At 49.8% G+C, this 20,923-nt stretch overlaps 1 protein-coding gene across 20 annotated transcripts in view; it reads right to left on the reverse strand.

Annotated features, from left to right (window-relative positions):
- Positions 1-16,123: 16,123 nt before the first annotated feature.
- The window catches only part of RCC1 (regulator of chromosome condensation 1), a 39,922-nt gene continuing 35,122 nt past the window's right edge, over positions 16,124-20,923 (reverse strand). For all 20 annotated transcript variants that reach the window (XM_063631483.1, XM_063631473.1, XM_063631488.1 and 17 more), the window contains 6 exons: positions 19,962-20,058; positions 19,728-19,850; positions 19,082-19,237; positions 18,725-18,844; positions 18,207-18,359; positions 16,124-17,276 (listed from right to left, as the gene is read on the reverse strand). In XM_063631483.1, coding sequence (XP_063487553.1) covers positions 17,101-17,276; positions 18,207-18,359; positions 18,725-18,844; positions 19,082-19,237; positions 19,728-19,850; positions 19,962-20,058 — 825 coding nt within the window. In that variant the 3' untranslated portion in view covers positions 16,124-17,100. The remainder of the gene's footprint in view (positions 17,277-18,206; positions 18,360-18,724; positions 18,845-19,081; positions 19,238-19,727; positions 19,851-19,961; positions 20,059-20,923) is intronic.

Raw genomic sequence — 20,923 nt, forward strand, 5'->3', positions numbered from 1 at the left:
GAGCCGTGCGTTCAGCTCCGGGTTTTTCCTGCAACCCGCTGGGCGCGAGGCTTCCGGATCGCGGTGGGCGGAGTTCAGGCTGGAATGGGGCGGGGCAGATACCACCTGGCCCAGGCGGCTGGGTTACTTGGGTTTATTTCTCACTTTATATATTTAGAAGACGAACAAAACTACAAACACACACTTGTCTGACTTTATAGAGAAAACAAAACCACACACACACAGACACATATAATTACAACATTAATATATGCTCGTTAGGGCTGGGCACCTTGGCTCACGCCTGTAATCCCAGCACTTTAGGAGGCCGAGGCGGGCGGATCACGAGGTCAAGAAATCGAGACCATCCTGGCCAGCAGGGGGAAACCCCGTCTCTACTAAAAGTACGAAAATTAGCGGGCGTGGTGGCGCGCGCTGGTAGTCGCAGCTACTCGGGAGACTGAGGCAGGAGAATCGCTTAAACCCAGGGGGCAGAGGTTGCAGTGAGCCGGGATTGCGCCATTGCACTCCAGCCTGGTGACAGAGCAAGATTCCATATATATATATATATATATATATACACACACATACACACACATACACACACACACATACACACATATATACACACGTATACACATATATACACACATATATACATATATACGCACACACACATATATATATGTATGCTCGTTACTTGGGTTTATTTCTGACTTTACATATTTAGAAAACAAACAAGGCCGGGCGCGGTGGCTCACGCCTGTAATCGCAGCACTTTGGGAGGCCAAGGTGGGCGGATCACGAGGTCAGGAGATCGAGACCATCCTGGCCAACATGGCGAAACCCCGTCTCTACTAAAAATACAAAAATTAGCCGAGTGTGATGGTGTGCGCTTGTAGTCCCAGCTACTCAGGAGGCTGAGACAGGAGAATCACTTGAACCCGGGAGGCAGAGGCTGCAGTGAGCCGAGATGGAGCCACTGCACTCCAGTCTGGGCGATAGAGTGAGACTCTATCTCAAATTAAAAAAAAAGGCCGGGCGCGGTGGCTCACGCTTGTAATCCCAGCACTTTGGGAGGCCGAGGCGGGCGGATCATGAGGTCAGGAGATCGAGACCACGGTGAAACCCTGTCTCTACTAAAAATACAAAAAATTAGCCGGGCGTGGTGGCGGGCGCCTGTAGTCCCAGCTACTCGGAGAGGCTGAGGCAGGAGAATGGCGTGAACCCGGGAGGCGGAGCTTGCAGTGAGCTGAGATTGCGCCACTGCACTCCAGCCTGGGCGACAGAGCGAGACTCCGTCTCAAAAAAAAAAGAAAAAAAAAAAACAAAACAAAACAAAAAAAAACAAAAACATACACACGTACAAACACACACACAAACACACACATAATTACAACATTAATATATGCTCATTGTAAAAAACTGCAGATACAAGTGCATCCAAGAAAGTGAAAATATCGGGCCGGGCGCGGTGGCTCACGCTTGTAATCCCAGCACTTTGGGAGGCCGAGGCGGGCAGATTACAAGGTCAGGAGATCGAGACCACGGTGAAACCCCGTCTCTACTAAAAAATACAAAAAATTAGCCGGGCGTGGTGGTGGGCGCCTGTAGTCCCAGCTACTCGGAGAGGCTGAGGCAGGAGAATGGCGTGAACCCGGGACGCGGAGCTTGCAGTGAGCCGAGATTGTGCCACTGCACTCCAGCCTGGGCGACAGAGCAAGACTCCGTCTCAAAAAAAAAAAAAAAAAAAAAAGAAAGTGAAAATATCCCTCTGGACAACCCGGTTCCACTACCTCCCTGTTGTTACCAGGGGTTCTTGGGCTCTCAATGCAACAGAAATTAACATGAGGCCAAAAGAGTTTTCCCAGACAAGTCTTCATTGGAGCTTATGCCTGGGTATAAGGGAGGCAGCACAAGAGAGTGAGAATTCCCTGACTCTCCGAAAAGAGCTGGTTGAGATTTTTTATTAGGCAAAGCACGGAAAGTGATATCAAGTGTAGGGTATACAGGCTGGGCGGGACAAAGCTCATGAGGGTGCGGTATGCAGGTCAGTATATCCTGTTGTAATGATTATCTTTTTTTTTTTTTTTTTTTTTGAGACGGAGTCTTCCTTTGTTGCCCAGGCTGGAGTGCAATGGCACAATCTTGGCTCAGAATAGCTAGAATCTAGCCTCCTGGGTTCTAGCTATTCTCCTGCTTCGCCTCCTGAGTAGCTGGGATTACAGGCGCCCACCACCAGGCACAGCTAATTTTTGTATTTTCAGTAGAGACGGGGTTTCACCATGTTGGTCAGGCTGGTCTCGAACTCCTGACCTGGGGTGATCCACCCACCTCGGCCTCCCAAAGTGCTGGGATTACAGGCGTGAGCCACCCACCACGCCCAGCCAATGATTTTCTTGAGTACTGGGCTACCTGGTAGTTTGGCTGTCAGCAACGAGGCTGTAAATGAAGTGTTCCGCATTTCTTCCTGAGATGAGACATTCCACAGCCTTGGCTGGATAATTTGGATTTTCTAAGGCCAGATCCTAGAATTATTTTTATTTTATTTATTTATTTATTTATTTATTTATTTATTTATTTGTCAGTCATTCTGAGAGAGGGTCTCTCTCTGTCGCCCAGGCTGGAGCACATTGGCACAATCTTGGCTCACTGCAGCCTGAAACTCCTGGACTCAAGTGATCCTCCTGCTTCAGCCTCCAGAGTAGCTGGGATTACAGGTGTGCACCCCTACACCTGGCTAATTTTTTTTTTGTAGAGAGGAGAGCTCACTATGTTGGCCAAGCTTGTTTTGGACTCCTAGGCTCAAGAGATCCTCCTGCCTTGGCCTCCCAAAATGCTGGGATTATAGGTGTGAGCCACGGTGCCCAGCCTCTTTTTTCTTTTCTTTTTTTTTTTTTTTTTTTTTTGTTTGAGACAGATTACAGGCACCTGCCACTCCGCCTGGCTAGTTTTTTTTTTTTTTTTTTTTTGTATTTTTAGTAGAGGCCGGGTTTCACTATGTTGGCCAGGCTGGTCTTGAACTCCTGACCTCATGATCCCCCCACCTTGGCCTCCCAAAGTGCTGGGATTACAGGCATGAGCCACCACGCCCAGCTTCATTTTTCTTCTTTTTTTTTAGATCCTGGAATTCTTTAAGTAAAGGGCATGGTTACACATTATAAGAGCACAAAAGAACAACATATAATGGCTATTTTTCTTTATATGACTAAAGCTTCAGAGTTAGTGGGTACGGTGGTGTGGGTTTTGTTTGTTTTTTTCTTTTGAGACAGAGTCTCGCTCTCGCCCTGGCTGGAGTGCAGTGGCATGATCTCGGCTCACTGCAAGCTCCACCTCCCAGGTTCACGCCAGTCTCCTGCCTCAGCCTCCCAAGTAGCTGGGACTACAGGTGCCCACTACCATGCCCTGCTAATTTTTTTGTATTTTTAGTACAGACGGGGTTCCACCGTGTTAGCCAGGATGGTCTCGATGCCCTGACCTCACAATCTGCCCTCCTCGGCCTCCCAAAGTGCTGGGATTAAAGACGTGAGCCACCACGCCCGCCAATTTTTTTGTATTTTTAATAGAGATGGGGTTTCGCCATGTTAGCCAGGCTGGTCTCAAACTCCTGTCCTCAGGTGATCCATCTGCCTCAGCCTCTCAAAGTGTTGAGATTACAGGCGTCAGCCACCATGCCCGGCTTCCTGATGAGAATCTAATACCTGACGATCTGTCACTGTCTCCCATCACCCCCAGAGGGGACTGTCTAGTTGCAGGAAAACAAGCTCAGGGCTCCCACTGAGTCTACATTATGGTGAGTTATATAATCATTTCATTATACATTACAACGTTACATTAATAATAATAAAGTGCACAATAAATGTAATATGCTTGAGTCATCCCAAAACCATCCCGTCTCTGTCCGTGGAAATTGTCTTCCAGAAAACCAGTCCATGGTGCCAAAAAAGGTTGGAAACTGCTGCTCTAGTCTTGGTGAGCTGAAGCCAAGCCCTGTTCTTACCGTCTCACTGTGACCCAGGGCAAGCCACTGCTCTGTGCAAGCCATTCCCTCACTCCGCGTTTACCAGTCTGAAAAACATGAGACTTGTTGGAGCTGGAATGGGATTCTTCCCTCATTCCCATATAGGGCCCTTGGGTGGGAGGTGGGAAGAATCAAAGGCAGTGTAAATTGGAGTAACCTTGTCATCTGGCAACCAATCAGTCCCCAACTTCTGTCACTCTATTTTTTTTTTTTTTTTTTGAGACGAAGTTTTGCTCCTGTTGCCCAGGCTGGTATGCAGTGGTGCTATCCTGGTCACTACAACCTTTGACTCCCGGGTTCAAGAGATCCTCCTGCCTCAGCCTCCCAAGTAGCTAGGATTACAGGCTGGCGCCACCACGCCCAGCTGATTTTTGTATTTTTAGTAGAGATGGGGTTTCACCATGTTGGCCAGGCTGGTCTTGAACTCCTGACCTCAGGTGAACCACCTGCTTCGGCCTCCCAAAGTGCTGGGATTACAGGTGTGAGCCACTGCTCCTGGCCTCTATTTTCTTGAGTCCCACTACCCTACTCCAAATCACCTGGAGTTCTGACTAGTCCCAGAACAGTGACCTGCCCACAGTGTGCCGTCATAAACACGATTTAGATGGCTAGACAATCCAGACAGTTTAATTTTGAGATGCTCCTATTCTGGGAGTATCCCAGGCCTCGGACTTACTTTGGTGCCCAGTCGTCAGTATGGAAAGCTTCTTCTGTATGCAGTGATTGGCATCTCTGACAGTGAAACTCACTCCAAGTGTTTTAAGGCCACTTTCTGGGGCTCCCTCTGGACTAATGGACACCCGAAGTCCTTTCCTACCAGTCTATACATCCTCAACTTAGGATGTTGTGCTCTCAAGCCAAAGACTCATCAGTCTGAACACCTGAGGTTCAACCACGAGTTGCCATATTTCCGGCCACATCCTACCATCACTGCAATAGTAGTGTAGTGGTTAGGCATTTTGGCTGTAGATTCAAACAAATGGAGCATAATCCCGGCCCCACCTCTTGCTAATTATTTATTTAACTTCTGGGCCTAATGTGGATGTTGCTTACTTACCCCACAGAGTGGTTGTGAGGAAAAAAATAAGTTGGGAAAGTACTTGGCCCAATGCCTAGCATTCAGTAAACCCCCCAACATGGCAGTTGGAAGCCTTAAAATTATAACTGAGAGCTATTAATTTAGTTTTATTTGCCAGTCACTGTGCTGTGCTCTTTATTAAAAAATTTTATTTTTGGCCGGGTGCAGGGGCTCACACCTGTAATCCCAGCACTTTGGGAGGCCGAGGCAGGCAGATCACCTGAGGTCAGGAGTTCGAGACCAGCCTGGCCAACATGGTGAAACCCCATCTCTACTAAAAATACAAAAATTAGCTGAACATGGTGGCACGCGCCTGTAATCCCAGCTACTCAGGAGGCTGAGGCATGAGAATTGCTTGAGCCCAGGAGGCAGAGGCTGCAGTGAGCCAAGGTCGTGCCACTGCACTGCAGCCTGGGGGACAGAGAGACACTCTGTCTTAAAAAAATGGAAAGAGACAGTGGTCTCTTACCCTCTGCCCCCCAATTCCCACTCCCTTGAGTTGACTATTTCCAAGTCTTTTTCCTAGAACCTACCTGTGTGTTTTAAAATATATACTTTCTACTACACTACTTTTTCACTTGCAGTTTCAGGTATTTAGTGGCTGCCCCCTCCCCACATACATAGACACTTATCTCTCCATCTCCTATGTTTTCTTTCTTTTTTTTTTTTTTTGAGACAGAGTCTTGCTCTGTCCCCCAGGCTGGAGTGCAGTGGTGCGATCTCGGCTCACTGCAAGCTCTGCCTCCCAGGTTCACGTCATTCTCCTGCCTAAGCCTCCCTAGTAGCTGGGACTACAGGCACCCGCCACCACGCCCGGCTAATTTTTTGTATTTTTTTAGTAGAGACGGGGTTTCACCATGTTAGCCAGGATGGTCTCGATCTCCTGACCTCGTGATCTGCCCACCTCAGACTCCCAAAGTACTGGGATTACAGGCTTGAGCCACTGCCGCCCGGCCCCTTTTTTTTTTTTTTTTTTTGTGAGATGGAGTTTCGCTCTTGTTGCCCAGGCTGGAGTGCAGTGGCATGATCTTGGCTCACTGCAATCTCCTCCTCCCAGGCTCAAGTGATTCTCCTGCCTCAGCCTCCTGAGTAGCTAGGATTACAGACATGTGCCACCATGCCCAGCTAATTTTGTATTTTTAGTGAGGACGGGGTTTCTCCATGTTGGTCAGGCTGGTCTCAAACTCCCAACCTCAGGTGATCTGCCCACTTCGGCCTCCCAAAGTGCTGATATTAGAGGCATGAGCCATCGTGCTCAGCCTCTTTTTTGTTTTTGAGATGGAGTCTCACTGTGTCACCCAGGTTGGAGTGCAATGGCAGGGTCTCCGCTCACTGCAACCTCTGCCACCCAGGTTCAAGTGGTTCTCCTGTCTCAGCCTCCAGACTAGCTGGAACTACAGGCACCCGTCACCACACCCAGCTAATTTTTGTATTTTTAGTAGAGACGGGGTTTCACTATGTTGGTCAGGCTGGCCTCGAACTCCTGACCTTAGATGATCCACCTGCGTCGGTCTCCTAAAGTGCTGGGATTACTGGCGTGAGCCACCATACCCCAACTTTTTAAAAAACAGGGTCTTGCTCTGTCACCCAGGCTGGAGTACAGTGTCATAATCACGGCCCCTGCAGCTTGGATATCCTGGGCTCAAGCAGTCCTCCCACCTCAGCCTCCCTGCCCTCAATAGCTGGGTCTACAGGTGTGCACCACCACACCCATAATTTTTTTTTTTGGTAGAGATTGGGTGCAGGGGGATGTCTCACTATGTCACCCAGGCCGGTCTCAAACTCCTGCCTTCATGGAATCCTCCCACCTCGGCTTCCCAAAATGCTGGGATTGCAGGTGTGAGCCACCGTTCCCAGCCTTCCTGATATTTTGTTAAAGCATTGTTGAACATCCACATTATTATGACTGTAAGTATTATTTATAACAGAGCCATATGTTATATTACATTACATTTATTTCGGGGTAACTAATCCAGGTTGGGAGAGGATGGAGGAAAAGATAAAATTGAAAGTAGGTGATGTGTTTGAACACCCAAAAGATTTATACTTCTGATATATTGGAACTGAATTAATGATACTTATACAAACAAAACAAAGCACATTAAAAACAAGGCAATTATTATTTTATTTATTTATTTATTTATTTATTTTTTTTTTTTTTTTTTTTTTTTGAGACGGAGTCTCGCTCTGTCGCCCAGGCTGGAGTGCAGTGGCGCAATCTCAGCTCACTGCAAGCCCCGCCTCCCGGGTTCACGCCACTCTCCTGCCTCAGCCTCTCCGAGTAGCTGGGACTACAGGCGTCCGCCACCACGCCCGGCTAATTTTTTTTTTTTTTTTTTTTTTTTTTTTTTTTTTTTTTTTTTTGAGACGGAGTCTCGCTCGGTCGCCCAGGCTGGAGTGCAGTGGCGCAATCTCGGCTCACTGCAAGCTCCGCCTCCCGGGTTCACGCCATTCTCCTGCCTCAGCCTCTCCGAGTAGCTGGGACTACAGGCGCCCGCCACCACGCCCAGCTAATTTTTTGTCTTTTTTTTTTTTAGTAGAGGCGGGGTTTCACTGTGGTCTCGATCTCCTGACCTCGTGATCCGCCCGCCTCGGCCTCCCAAAGTGCTGGGATTACAAGCGTGAGCCACCGCGCCCGGCAAACGCCCGGCTAATTTTTTCTATTTTTTAGTAGAGACGGGGTTTCACCGTGGTCTCTATCTCCTGACCTCGTGATCCGCCCGCCTCGGCCTCCCAAAGTGCTGGGATTACAAGCGTGAGCCACCGCGCCCGGCCAAACGAGGCAATTATTAACTACATGGAATATAAAATGTAAAATAATCATAATAGCAAAGAATTGTAGAGCATTTACTGCGTGGCTGGTACTGTTCTAATATACATAAAACATCTAGGGAACTTTATAACTCTTAGGTACAATATGAGGAAAAATTACTGAGGTTCTGGGCTCAGGTGGAGGCTGAATAGATTATGCACTTGGTAGCCTCCTGACCTCAAGCAAGTCACTTCAACTGGAGGGACTGTTCCCTGAAGGACAGTAGAGCTGATGTGAGGATTAAACAAGCTATTGCATGTAAAGTGCTCAGTACAATGCCTACCCTACTTGAAGTCCCAATGCATACGTGCTATTAAGAATGAGATACTGGGCAGGGCGCGGTGGCTCACGCTTGTAATCCCAGCACTTTGGGAGGCCGAGGCGGGCGGATCACGAGGTCAGGAGATCGAGACCATGGTGAAACCCCATCTCTACTAAAAATACAAAAAATTAGCCGGGCGTGGTGGCGGGCGCCTGTAGTCCCAGCTACTCGGAGAGGCTGAGGCAGGAGAGTGGCGTGAACCCGGGAGGTGGAGCTTGCAGTGAGCCGAGATTGCGCCACCGCACTCCAGCCTGGGTGAGAGAGCGAGACTCCATCTCAAAAAAAAAAAAAAAGAATGAGATACTGGCCTGGCATGGTGGCTCACGCCTGTAATCCCAACACTTTGGGAAGCCGAGGCGGTTGGATCACTTGAGGTCGGGAGTTCGAGACCAGCTTGGCCAACATGGCGAAACCCCGTCTCTACTAAAAATACAAAAAAATTAGCCGGACATGGTGGTGCACACCTGGACTCCTAGCTACTCAGGAGGCTGAGGCAGGAGAATCGCTTGAACCCGGGAGGTGAAGGTTACAGTGAGCTGAGATCGCACCACTGCACTCCAGCCGGGGTGACAGAGCGAGACTCTGTCTCCAAAAAAAAAACAAAAAAGGAGGTCCTTTTTTTTTTTTTTTTTGAGAGACTCTCACTTTGTCACCCAGGCTGGAGTGCAGTGGCACGATTTCGGCTCACCGTCACCTCCCCGTCCTGGGTTCAAGCGATTCTCGAGCCTCAGCCTCCTGGGTAGCTGAGACTACAGCTGCATACCACCATACCCAGCTAATTTGTTATATTTTTAGTAGATTCAGTAGATACAGGGTTTCACCATGTTGGCCAGGCTGGTCTTGAATTCCTGACCTCAGGTGAGCGGCCCACCTCAGCCTCCCTAAGCGCTGGGATTACAGGTGTGTGGGCGGCAAGCCACCCAGCTGCCGAGGCGAGAGACTGAAGGCACAAGCTGTTCCAGTATAATAAAGAAAATCCTTAAAATAAGAACAGTTATATTAGACATAGCATATAGACATGATTCTATATGAATATTATCAATCATTACTTTGTTGCATTACTCTTTATTCCAATATTATAATAATATCTGTTCTACAATTATAACCTAGGAAAAACCAGGCCATACAGAGATAGGAGCTGAAGGGACACGGTGAGAAGTGACCAGAAGACAAGAATGTGAGTCCTCTGTCACACCCGGACAGGGCCACTAAAGGACAGTAACGCCAGTGCCCAGGAAGGCACCTGTTACTTAGCAGACCTTGGCCTAGCAGTAGTGCCAGTGCCTGGGAAGGCACTGATTACCCATTAGTTAGCAGACCGGGAACGGGAGTCTCCCTTTCCCCAGGGGAGTGAGAGAAGACTCTGCTCCACCACCTCTTGTGGAAGGCCTGACATCAGTCAAGCCTGCCTGTAGCCATCCGGAGGCCTTAACGTCTCCCTGTGATGCTGTGCTTCAGCGGTCATGCTCCTGGGCCACTTTCACGTTCCGCCCTGTACCTGGCTCCGCCTTCTAGATAGCAGTAGCAGAATTAGTGAGAATATTATTAGTGAGAGTCTTTGATCTCTCAGAGAAATGCATAGAAGAAATAATGACGTAAGCTGTCCCCTCTCTCCACCTCGGCTACCAAACAGGTAAGGCCCCCCCCCGGGGGGGGGGGGGTCTGGTGGACACGTGACTCGCGTGACCGTTACCTATCACTGGAGATGACTGACACTCCTTACCCTGCCCCTTTGCCTTGTATACAATAAATAACAGCACAGCCGGGCATTCGGGGCCACTACCAGTCTCTGCATCTTGGTGATAGTAGTCCCTGGGGCCCAGTTGCCTTTTCTTTTTTTTTTTTTTTGAGACAGAGTCTCCCTCTATCACCCAGACTGGAGTGCAGTGGTGTGATCTCGGCTCACTGCAAGCCCCGCCTCCCGGGTTCATGCCATTCTCCTGACTCAGCCTCCTGAGTAGCTGGGACTACAGGCACCCGCCACCACGCCCGACTAATTTCTTTTTGTATTTTTAGTAGAGACGGGGTTTCACCGTGTTAGCCAGGATGGCTATGATCTCCTGACCTCGTGATCCGCCTGCCTCGGCCTCCCAAAGTGCTGGCATTACAGGCGTGAGCCACCGTGCCCGGCCCAGCTATCTTTTCTTCTATCTCTTTGTCTTGTGTCTTTATTTGTACAATCTCTGGTCAACACACACGTGGAGAAAAACCCACAGGTCCTGTAGGGCTGGTCCCTACACAGGTGTGACCACCGCACCTGACCAATAACGAGGTACTTTTGTAGGCGTAGTGGCTCACGCCTGGAATCCCAACATTATGGGAGGCCGAGGCAGGCAGATCACTTGAGTCCAGGAGTTCGACACCAGCCTGTACATTGTGGCAAAACCCTGTTAACTACAAAAAAATACAAAAATTAGCCAACTGTGGTGACACATGCCTATGGTCCCAGCTACTTGGGAGGCTGAGGTGGGAGGATCACCTGAACCTGGGGAAGTCAAGGCTGCAGTGAGTGGTGATCATGCTACTGCACTCCAGCCTAGGCAACAGAGTAAGACCCTGCCTCAAAACAAAACAAAAAAGAGGTACTTTCACCCTGCTATATTACATTGCTGAGTGGGAAAACTCCAATAAATATAATTCCAAAGGATTTTTTGGGGGCTGGAGTAGCAGACATACAAGTACTTTTTACAAAGCAAATATTAAAATATAGTGCCTGCATCAAAACTACAAGTTCAAGAAAAAAGAGTATATATATATATATATATATATATTTTTTTTTTTTTTTCTTTTTCTTTTTTTGACACTGAGTCTTGCTCTGTCGCCCAGGCTGGAGTGCAGTGGCGCAATCTCGGCTTACTGCAAGCTCCGCCTCCTGGGTTCACGCCATTCTCCTGCCTCAGCCTCCCGAGTAGCTGGGACTACAGACACCCACCACTACACCCGGCTAATTTTTTGTATTTTTAGTAGAGTTGGGGTTTCACTGTGTTAGCCAAGATGGTCTCAGATCTCCTGACCTTGTGATCTGCCCGCCTCAGCCTCCCAAAGTGTTGGGATTACAGGCGTGAGCTACCACGCCCGGCCTTAAATTTTTCTTAAATTTATTTTTATTTATTTATTTATTTATTTTTGAGACGGAGTCTCGCTCTGTCGCCCAGGCTGGAGTGCAGTGGCGCTATCTCGGCTCACTGCAAGCTCCGCCTCCTGGGTTCACACCATTCTCCTGCCTCAGCCTCGCAAGTAGCTGGGACTACAGGCACCCGCCACCATGCCCAGCTAATTTTTTTGTATTTTCAGTAGAGACGGGGTTTCACTGTTAGCCAGGATGATCTCGATCTCCTGACCTCATGATCCGCCCACCTCGGCCTCCCATATTGCTGGGATTACAGGTGTGAGCCATCGCGCCCAGCCTATTTATTTTTTTTGAGATGAGATCTTGCTCTGTCGCCCAGGCTGGAGTGCAGTGGTGCAACTGTGGCTCACTGCAACCTTCACCTCCCAGGTTCAAACAATTCTCTGCCCCAGCCTCCCGAGTAGCTGGTATTACAGGTGCTCAACGCCACACCCAGCTTTTTTTTTGTATTTTTTAGTAGAGATGGGGTTTCACCATCTTCGCTGGTCTTGAACTCCTGACCTCGTGATCCACCCACCTTGGCCTCCCAAAGTGCTGGGATTACAGGCATGAGCCACCGCGCCAGGCCTAATTTATTTCCTGAGATGGTGTCTCGTTCTGTCACCCAGGCTGGAGTGTGGTGGCATGATCTCGGCTCACTGCAACCTCCGCCTCCCAGGTTCAAGCAATTCTTCTGCCTCAGCCTCCAGAGTAGCTGGAATTACAGGTGCACACCACCATGCCCAGCTAATTTTTTTGTATTTTTCATAGAGACGGGGTTTCACCATGATGGCCAAGCTGGTTTTGAACTCCTGACCTCAAGTGATCCGCCCGCCTCGGCCTCCCAAAGTGCTAGGTTTACAGGCATGAGCCACATACTACATTTTTTTTTAACATCATATTCATTTTTCCAAGTCTCTGACATCCAATAATCCTCCTGGTGTTTTTTTTTTTGAGACAGAGTCTCGCTCTGTCGCCCAGGCTGGAGTGCAGTGGCTCAATCTTGGCTCACTGCAAGCTCCGCCTCCCGGGTTCACGCCATTCTCCTGCCTCAGCCTCTCTGAGTAGCTGGGACTACAGGCGCCCGCCACCACGCCCGGCTAATTTTTTGTATTTTTAGTAGAGACGGGGTTTCACCGTGGTCTCGATCTCCTGACCTCGTGATCCGCCCGCCTCGGCCTCCCAAAGTGCTGGGATTACAAGCGTGAGCCACCGCGCCCGGCCATCCTCCTGGTGTTAATACAACTTTCCTGTTACCATACACGGATTCTTTGTATCAGCACTGTCCATTGTAACTTTCTGCAATGAGAAATGTGCTGTATTTGCACAGTCCCATACCACAAGTACTAGCTTGTCACTAGTGACTACTTGAAATGTGGCTTATACAACTGAAACTGAGTTTTTTGTTTTTTTTTTGAGATGTTGTCTCACTCTGTCACCCAGGCTGGAGTGCAGTGGCCTGATACCAGCTCACTGCAACCTCCGTCTCCCAGGTTCAAGTGATTTTCCTGCCTCAGCCTCCCGAGTAGCTGGGATTACAGGCATGTACCACCATGCTCAGCTAATTTTTATTTTTTTTATTTTTATTTTTTTTTTGAGACAGAGTCTCACTGTCGCCCAGGCTAGAGTGCAGTGGCGCGATCTCGGCTCACTGCAAGCTCCACCTCCCGGGTTCACGCCATTCTCCTGCCTCAGCCTCTCCGAGTAGCTGGGACTACAGGCGCCTGCCACCACGCCCGGCTAATTTTTTTGTGTTTTTAGTAGAGACGGGGTTTCACCGTGTTAGCCAGGATGGTCTCGACCTCGTGATCCGCCCGCCTCGGCCTCCCAAAGTGCTGGGATTACAGGCGTGAGCCACCGCGCCCAGCCTAATTTTTATATTTTTTATTGTTTTTTTTTTTTTTTCAGTAGAGACGGTTTCACCATGTTGGCCAAGCTGGTCTCGAACGCCTGACCTCAAGTGATCCGTCTGCCTTGGCCTCCCAAAGTGCTGGGATTACAGGTGTGAGCCACCACGCCTGGTGAAACTGAGTTTATTTCGTTTTAAATATATATTAATTGATTTCGTTTTTTTCTTTTTTTGAGACGGAGTCTTGCTGTTTCCCAGGCTGGAGTGCAGTGGCACAATCTCAGCTCACGGCAAGCTCTGCCTCCCGGGTTCGTGCTATTCTCCTGCCTCAACCTCCCGAGTAGCTGGGACTACATGTGCCCACCACCACGACTGGCTAATTTTTTGTATTTTTAGTAGAGAGGGGGTTTCACTGTGTTAGCCAGGATGGTCTCGATCTCCTGACCTCGTGATCCACCCACCTCGGCCTCCCAAAGTGCTGAGATTACAGGCGTGAGCCACCACACCCGGCCAATTGATTTCAATGTAAATAGCCACATGTGGCTAGTGACCACTGTATTGCACAGGTCAGCTCTGTGATTTTTGTGGGTCAAATGCTTGTGAAAATCTACAGTAATATGTCATTGTTAAGAGTTACCGTGTAAGGTGTGAAACTCTGTCTCTACTAAAAATATAAAAATTAGCCAGGCATATAGTGGCACATGACTGTAATCCCAACTACCCGGGAGGCTGAGGCAGGAGAATCACTGGAACCTGGGAGGCAGATGCTGCAGTGAGCTAAGGTAGCGCCACTGCACTCCATCCTGGGCAACAAAACAAGACACTGTCTCAAAAAAAAAAAGTGCTGGGTTGCTGGGGCATGCCCTACTTTTTATTATTGTGCAACTAATGATGGTTAAATAAGTACATCAGTTGCTGAAAACAACTACACAAGCGGCTCAGTAAGCCTTTTTTTTTTTGAGATGGAGTCTTGCTTCTTCACCCAGGCTGGAGCGCAATGGCGCGATTTCAGTTCACTGCAACCTCTGCCTCCTGGGTTCAAGCAATTCTCCTGCCTTAGCCTCCCCAGTAGCTGGGATTACAGGCATGTGCCACCACGCCTGGCTAGTTTTTTTTTTAGTAGAGATGGGGTTTCACCATGTTGGCCAGGATGGTCTCAAACTCCTGACCTCAAGTGATCCACCCACCTCGACCTCCCAAAGTGCTGGAATTACAGGCGTGAGCCACCGTGCTTGGCCTCAGTAAGCATTTCTAGAGATGGTACTGTATTAAAAAATCTTGGTTTGGCCAGGCACAGTGGCTCATGCCTATTGTCCCAGCACTCTGGGAGGCCGAGGCAGGTGGATCACGAGGTTAAGAGATCGAGACCATCCTGGCCAACATGGTGAAACCCCGTCTCTACTAAAAATACAAAAATTAGTGGGACATGGTGGCACATGCCTGTAATCCCAGCTACTCGGGATTACTGAGGCAGGACAATCACTTGAACCTGGGAAGCGGAGATTGCAGTGAGCTGAGATCGCACCACTGCATTCCAGCGTGGGTAACAAGAGCGAAATTCAGTCTCTAAATAAATAAATTGCTGGGCGTGGTGGCTCACGCCTGTAATCCCAGCACTTTGGGAGGCTGAGGTGGGCGGATCAGGAGGTCAGGAGTTCAAGACCAGCCTGGCCAACATAGTGAAACCCTGTCTCTACTAAAAATACAAAAAAATTGGCCAGGCATGGTGGCAGGCGCCTGTAGTCCCAGCTACTCGGGAGACTGAGGCAGGAGAATTGCTTGAACTTGGGAGGTGGAGGTTGCAGTGAGCCGAGATCGTGCCATTGCACTCCAGCCTGGGCAACAGAGTGAGACTCCGCCTCAATAAATAAATAAATAATTTTAGAAATTAGCTGGGCTTGGTGGTGTGTGCCTGTAATTCCATCTACTTCAGATGCTGAGGCAGAAGAATCGCTTGAACCTGGGAGGCGGAGGTTGCAGTGAGCCAAGATCACGCCATTGCACCCCAGCCTGCGCAAAGAAAGCGACTGTCTCAAAAAAAAAAAAAAAAAAAAAAAATCGGCCAGGTGCAGTGGCTCACGCCTATAATCCCAGCACTTTGGGAGGCTGAGGTGGGCAGATCACCTGACGTCAGGTGTTCAGGACCAGCCTGACCAACGGGGCAAGACCCCGTCTCTACTAAAAATACAAAAAAATTTAGCCAGGCATGGTAGCCTCAGCTACTTGGGAGGCTGAGGCAGGAGAATCACTTGAACCTGGGAGGCGGAGGCTGCAGTGAGCCAAGATTGCGCCATTGCACTCTAGCTTGGGTGACAAGAGAAAAATTGTCTCAAAAAAAAAAAAAAATCTTGGTTTGGCATTAAAAGATCCACCCTGCCTCTATTTTTTTTTTTTTTTTTGAGACGGAGTCTCGCTCTGTCGCCCAGGCTGGAGTGCAGTGGCGCAATCTCGGCTCACTGCAAGCTCCGCCTCCCGGGTTCACGCCATTCTCCTGCCTCAGCCTCTCCGAGTAGCTGGGACTACAGGCGCCCGCCACCACGCCCGGCTAATTTTTTGTATTTTTAGTAGAGACTGGGTTTCACCGTGGTCTCGATCTCCTGACCTCGTGATCCGCCCGCCTCGGCCTCCCAAAGTGCTGAGATTACAAGCGTGAGCCACCGCGCCCAGCCCATCCTGCCTCTATTGTACTATGCAGCATTTTAAAATAATCCAGTGACTCCCAAAACAGAAATACCCAAACAAAACTCAAACAAAACTTTTTCTTCCTTCTTGACAGATTTGAAGCCTTTGTTACCGTCACACTGACAGCTGGCTGGCACCTCAGGACATCTTGACATCACTTAAGTTGTAGCCTCAACACCACGTTTATAGCTTATTCTGTCTTTCCCAGCAGTGCCTGGCACATAATATGTGCTCCCTTAAAAAGCAGGGAATGTGCAGAAAACAAGTGGCCTATTTTATAAAACTCTAAATTTATTCAAAATGTTAAAAGATTTTGTTCTCCCTCCAAAATATTTTACAATTAAAAAAATCAAAACTATATCCTATTTTCTCAGCCACTGTACAAGTTGCTGTTTCCGTCTCAGGACTAGTCTCTGTCCCTCCAACACTCTATCCCTCCCTCAATCCCCCCCCCCTTTCAATATTGCTGTTAAGTTTGTTTACAAAACCCTCCACCCTCTCTCCCCACCCCATACCCTGCTCTGCTCTCCCCAGCGTGGCTTCTCTTTGCAAGTCTAGGCCCTTGGCTGCAGGTGAAGCCAATGGATGGGTACGATGTACACAGGCAACACCTGAGGGGCAAGAGTATGCTTTGTGCTTCTGGGAGAATCACTTTTTTCTTGGTCAAGTGGAGGATTGTTCTTTTTTGTCCCATGGACACCTGTTCTGAGCCAAATATTTGGCTTAGAGTTGCCCACAGCCATGCAGCTCTGCTTTTTTCTGCACGATCCTCTGGGCGTGGGTCCATGACAGATGGCTCTTATGACTGTACCATTTGTTTGCCTGTGGACTGTCAGGGACAGGAAAGGGGCACATGACTAGAATGGGGCTTGATGGAGCCCCAGCTTTTCAGAGTGGGTACCAAACCCCAGGGGGGAAGTTTTGTTTTTCTAGTAGGCAAAGCCAGGGCTAACCAGGACCATGGAAGGTAGGGAAAAGGGGAGAAATGTCTAACCATACAGCTCTGAGTGAGCCATGCTCCTTCTGAAAACCCCCTGTCCATCTCCCCCTTTATTCTGTAGGTCCCAGGAAAATTCCAAAGGGAGGAAGAAAAAGAGGAAAAGGATTCTGTTCTGCTGATGAGAAAAGGCAGGAGCTGACACAGTGCTCAGGGCTGGGGAGAGGCCCGCTGCCATCTGCAGCTGTCACTGCTTCCCTGTTCTGTGAGGGAGGTTGTGCGGGACAGAAGCCAGGTCCTCAGGGGCTCCATCAGCTCTGTTCCTTGTCCTTGACTAGTAAGACTGTATGTTGGCCCCCGCTGGACACAGATAAGACCACACGGTTCTCCAGCTGTTTGCCCGTCATCTCCACAGGGCTCCAAGCGTCCTCATCCTGCCCTGTGCCCAGCTGGTAGTTGGTGCCCATGCCCCAGGCGAAAACACGACCTGTAAGAGAGAGAAATGGGTACAGCTGTCTCCAGGATCCCCAGCCCACCTTTCTGTAGCAGGAGAAAGCTGGGACATGGGCGTGGACTGTGGCCTTGGCCTATAGCAGCTTGGCAAGGTCCCAGACTCTGGGAGTTCAGGGAAGTTGGGAGAACCCAAGGAGATGATGGATAAAAAAGAACTCTGTAAACCAGAGACCACAGTCCCTACACACTGCCAAAGACTGCTCCTAGCCGTGGCATTCAAGGTCCTACCCCACCCTCTGTTCCCAGGACCAGCCACCTTTGAGACTGCCCTAATGTTCCTCTGCCTGGAACGGCATTCTTTGCTTTTCACAAAGAATGAAACCTTCAAGGTACAGTGCAAGGCCCACTTCCTGAGGAAGTCTTCCCAGATAATCTCAGGTCAAGCACCTCTGCCAGCTCCAGGCTTCTACAGGACCTCCATGGCTGTCCCCTCACCCACTCAGGCTTTGGTGGTCACTTGTTCACACCCTCCTCTGCTATACTTGCTACAACTCTGACTACTAAGCCTTTTTTTTTTCCTGGTTTAGATTCTAAGTACAAGTTCCTGGGAAGTGGGAACATACAAGGTGATATATGAAGGGGTCACCCTGAGGGAGAGAGCAGCCTGGGTTAGGAGTCTGGAGACTTGGGTTCCAGTCCCATTGCCTCCTTAGGCCTCAGTGATATCGCACTCTTTGCTATTTCTCTCCTCTGCATAATAAGTCACCTTGACTAAAATAATTTGTGTACTCATTTCATATTCATCAATGCCAGTGCTCTGAGAAGCAGGAACAAGTGCCATCACAAACACTGCTCTCTGCACCTCAGCTCCCCCTGACAGTGGACATCACAGCCTACTGGGGAATTGGGTAAGAACCATGAGCCCCAGGTCCCAACTAGACAGAGTGTAGGCAGCCCCACTCACCATCCTTGGTCACAGCATACCCCACAGAGGCCCCACAAGCCACCGAGGAGACAGCAGGCAGCCTGGAGATGAGGGTGGGTATGCTCTTCTCCTGAGCACCCTCTCCAAGGCCCAGCCGCCCATACTCAGCCCGGCCCAGGCTGTATGCTTTTCCTGCGGGAGGAGGGAGAGGGATGAGCAATAGCAGAGGGCGTGCTACAGGCAAAATGGGTGGCAGGCTAGGTGAGTTCCCCTGTCCATGGGAGTGTGTCCCTGCTCCCAGGGCGATCAGAAGGAGATCTGCAGTGTCTCTTCCCAGTTTTGGAGGAGGCCTAGGAGACTCTACATGGGCCCCCATTGAACTCACACTTGGAAGAGCACCAGGACTCCAGGAGGATGAGAGTGACTCTCATGGACCCATGTGTGGCACAACCCATGGAACAGACCCAGGCTCCAAGGACCATGGTCTCAGGAATCTGGCTAGGCCTAGGCCAGGGTACACTCCACCCCCAGACTAGAGAAGGACGTAAAGGCCCTACCTTCCGAATCCATGCAGACTGTATGGTGCTGGCCACCAGAGAAGCCCACCCAGGACTTGGTGGAATTCTTGAAGGATGTTAGGTTCTGGGGTATGAAGCAAGATTCTGTGCCCGGAGTTCCTGGGGGAAAGGCCGGAGCCATCAGGGGTGAAGGTGTTCTGAGAGCTGCCCTTCTCAATCCCCTCCCACAGTGAGGCCACCTCCCATCAGGATATGGACATTCTCACTTTACAGACAACAAAACTGTGGCTTGGAGGGGTTAGACGACCCCGCAAAGGATGCACAATGAATGAGTGGCAGAGCCAGGACAGGAACGCAGGCCACTGGGTCATGCCTGAAGCTGGGCTCGGGGCTCACCGAGCTGATGGTAGTTGGAGAGGCCAAAGCCGTACACGTGGCCCTCGTGGGAGATGGCAAAGGTGAAATAGGCACCACAAAAGGCATCCTGGAATCTCACGTGGCCCCGACTTCCTCTGGATTTCAGCATCACACACTTGGGGACCAGGAGTCGTTCTGCAGGCAGAGGGAAAGTCACGGTCAGTGACAGACAGACACACATGGCTTCTCTCTGCCCCGAGTTTAATTCTCCTCCATTATAAAAGCCCTTGAGAGGCTAAGTAGGGACTCTTAACCCTATTTTATAGAAAAGGAAACTGAGATCAAGAGAATACAAGTGCCTTGCTCAGATTCTCACAGTCATTAGAAGTATCATTTATATGGAACTTACCATCTGCCTGATATTCTTCTCATTAACTCATTTAACTTCACAGCAACCTAATGAAGTAGGTTTACAGGTAGGTAGACTTAGTGATGAAGAAACTATGTTCAGAGTCCCATAGACAGTAGGGGGCAAAACTACCAGAGCGGCCTGTCTCCAAAGTCCTAACCAACACCACAAGTCCATCTGATGCAAGCCTGACCACAGCAAATCCTTCCTGCCTTTGGCCTTCACTGTGGGAATGGCCGGCCAATTTGCCCTGCTGGAGGTACCAAGGCCACTTACCAAGGCCTTGCCGGCCACCACGGTTGGCAAATAACTCAGGCACACGGCCTAGCTGGCCCTGTTCCCCGCAGCCCAAGGTGTAGAGGTCACCATCAGCTGTCAGCATCACCAAGTGGTCGTTTCCTAAGGATGAAAAGGTACGGGATGCAGGCCACAGCTGTAAGGCCCAAGGCTAGGCCAGCCCCAGAACAAGGTCCTCCAACTCCTGCCCCGAGCAAGTACCCCCAGACCCACCTGAGGCCACCTTTACCACAGGCACATCCAGCTGCACCTGCACGGGCACCATGCTCTTCTTCATGGGCTCCAACAGCCCAATCACACCGTTATTGTCCTAGAAGGGAGGGACAGGGCCCTTATCAGCCAGTCCTGCCTGCCCCATGCCAGTGAAATCCAGAAGGGCAGTGGCACCAGATGGGGATGGAGAAGTGGGCAGGAACCGGGCCACATACTCAAATACTTACAAATGAAATCATTTATGGTCTGCGACTCGCATTAAGATAATCAAGGAGTCAGACAGTGGATGCAAATAGAGATAAACAAGTCTGGCCACAAGCTGATAATCATTGAAACTGTGTGGCAAGTAAACGGGCATTCAATATACTCTTCTGGGCCAGGCATGGTAACGCATGCCAGTAATCCTAGCACTTTGGTAGGCCCAGGCAGGCAGATCGCTTGAGCTCAGGACCAGCTTGGGCAACACGGTGAAACCCCGTCCCTACAAAAAATACAAAAATTAGCTGGGCGTGGTGGCACAAGCCTATAGTACCAGCTACTTGAGAGGCTGAGCCCAGGAAGTTGAGGCTGCAATGAGCTATGATGATGCCATTGCACTCTGGCTTGGGTGACAGAGCAGGATCTCGTCTCTAATTAAAAAAGAAAAGAGGCCGGGTGCGGTGGCTCACACCTGTAATCCCAGCACTTTGGGAGGCTGAGGCAGGTGATCACGAGGTCAGGAGATCAAGACCATCCTGGCTAACACGGTGAAACACCGTCTCTAACAAAAAATACAAAAAATTAGCCAGGTGTTGTGGCGGGCGCCTGTAGTCCCAGCTACTCGGGAGGCAGAGGCAGGAGAATGGCGTGAACCCGGGAGGCGGAGCTTGCAGTGAGCCGAGATCGCGCCACTGCACTCCAGCCTGGGCGACAAAGCGAGACTCCGTCTCAAAAAAAAGAAAAAAGAAAAGAGGCCAGACGTG

This window comes from Symphalangus syndactylus, chromosome 22 (assembly GCF_028878055.3).
Source record: "Symphalangus syndactylus isolate Jambi chromosome 22, NHGRI_mSymSyn1-v2.1_pri, whole genome shotgun sequence".
Lineage (NCBI taxonomy): Eukaryota > Metazoa > Chordata > Mammalia > Primates > Hylobatidae > Symphalangus > Symphalangus syndactylus.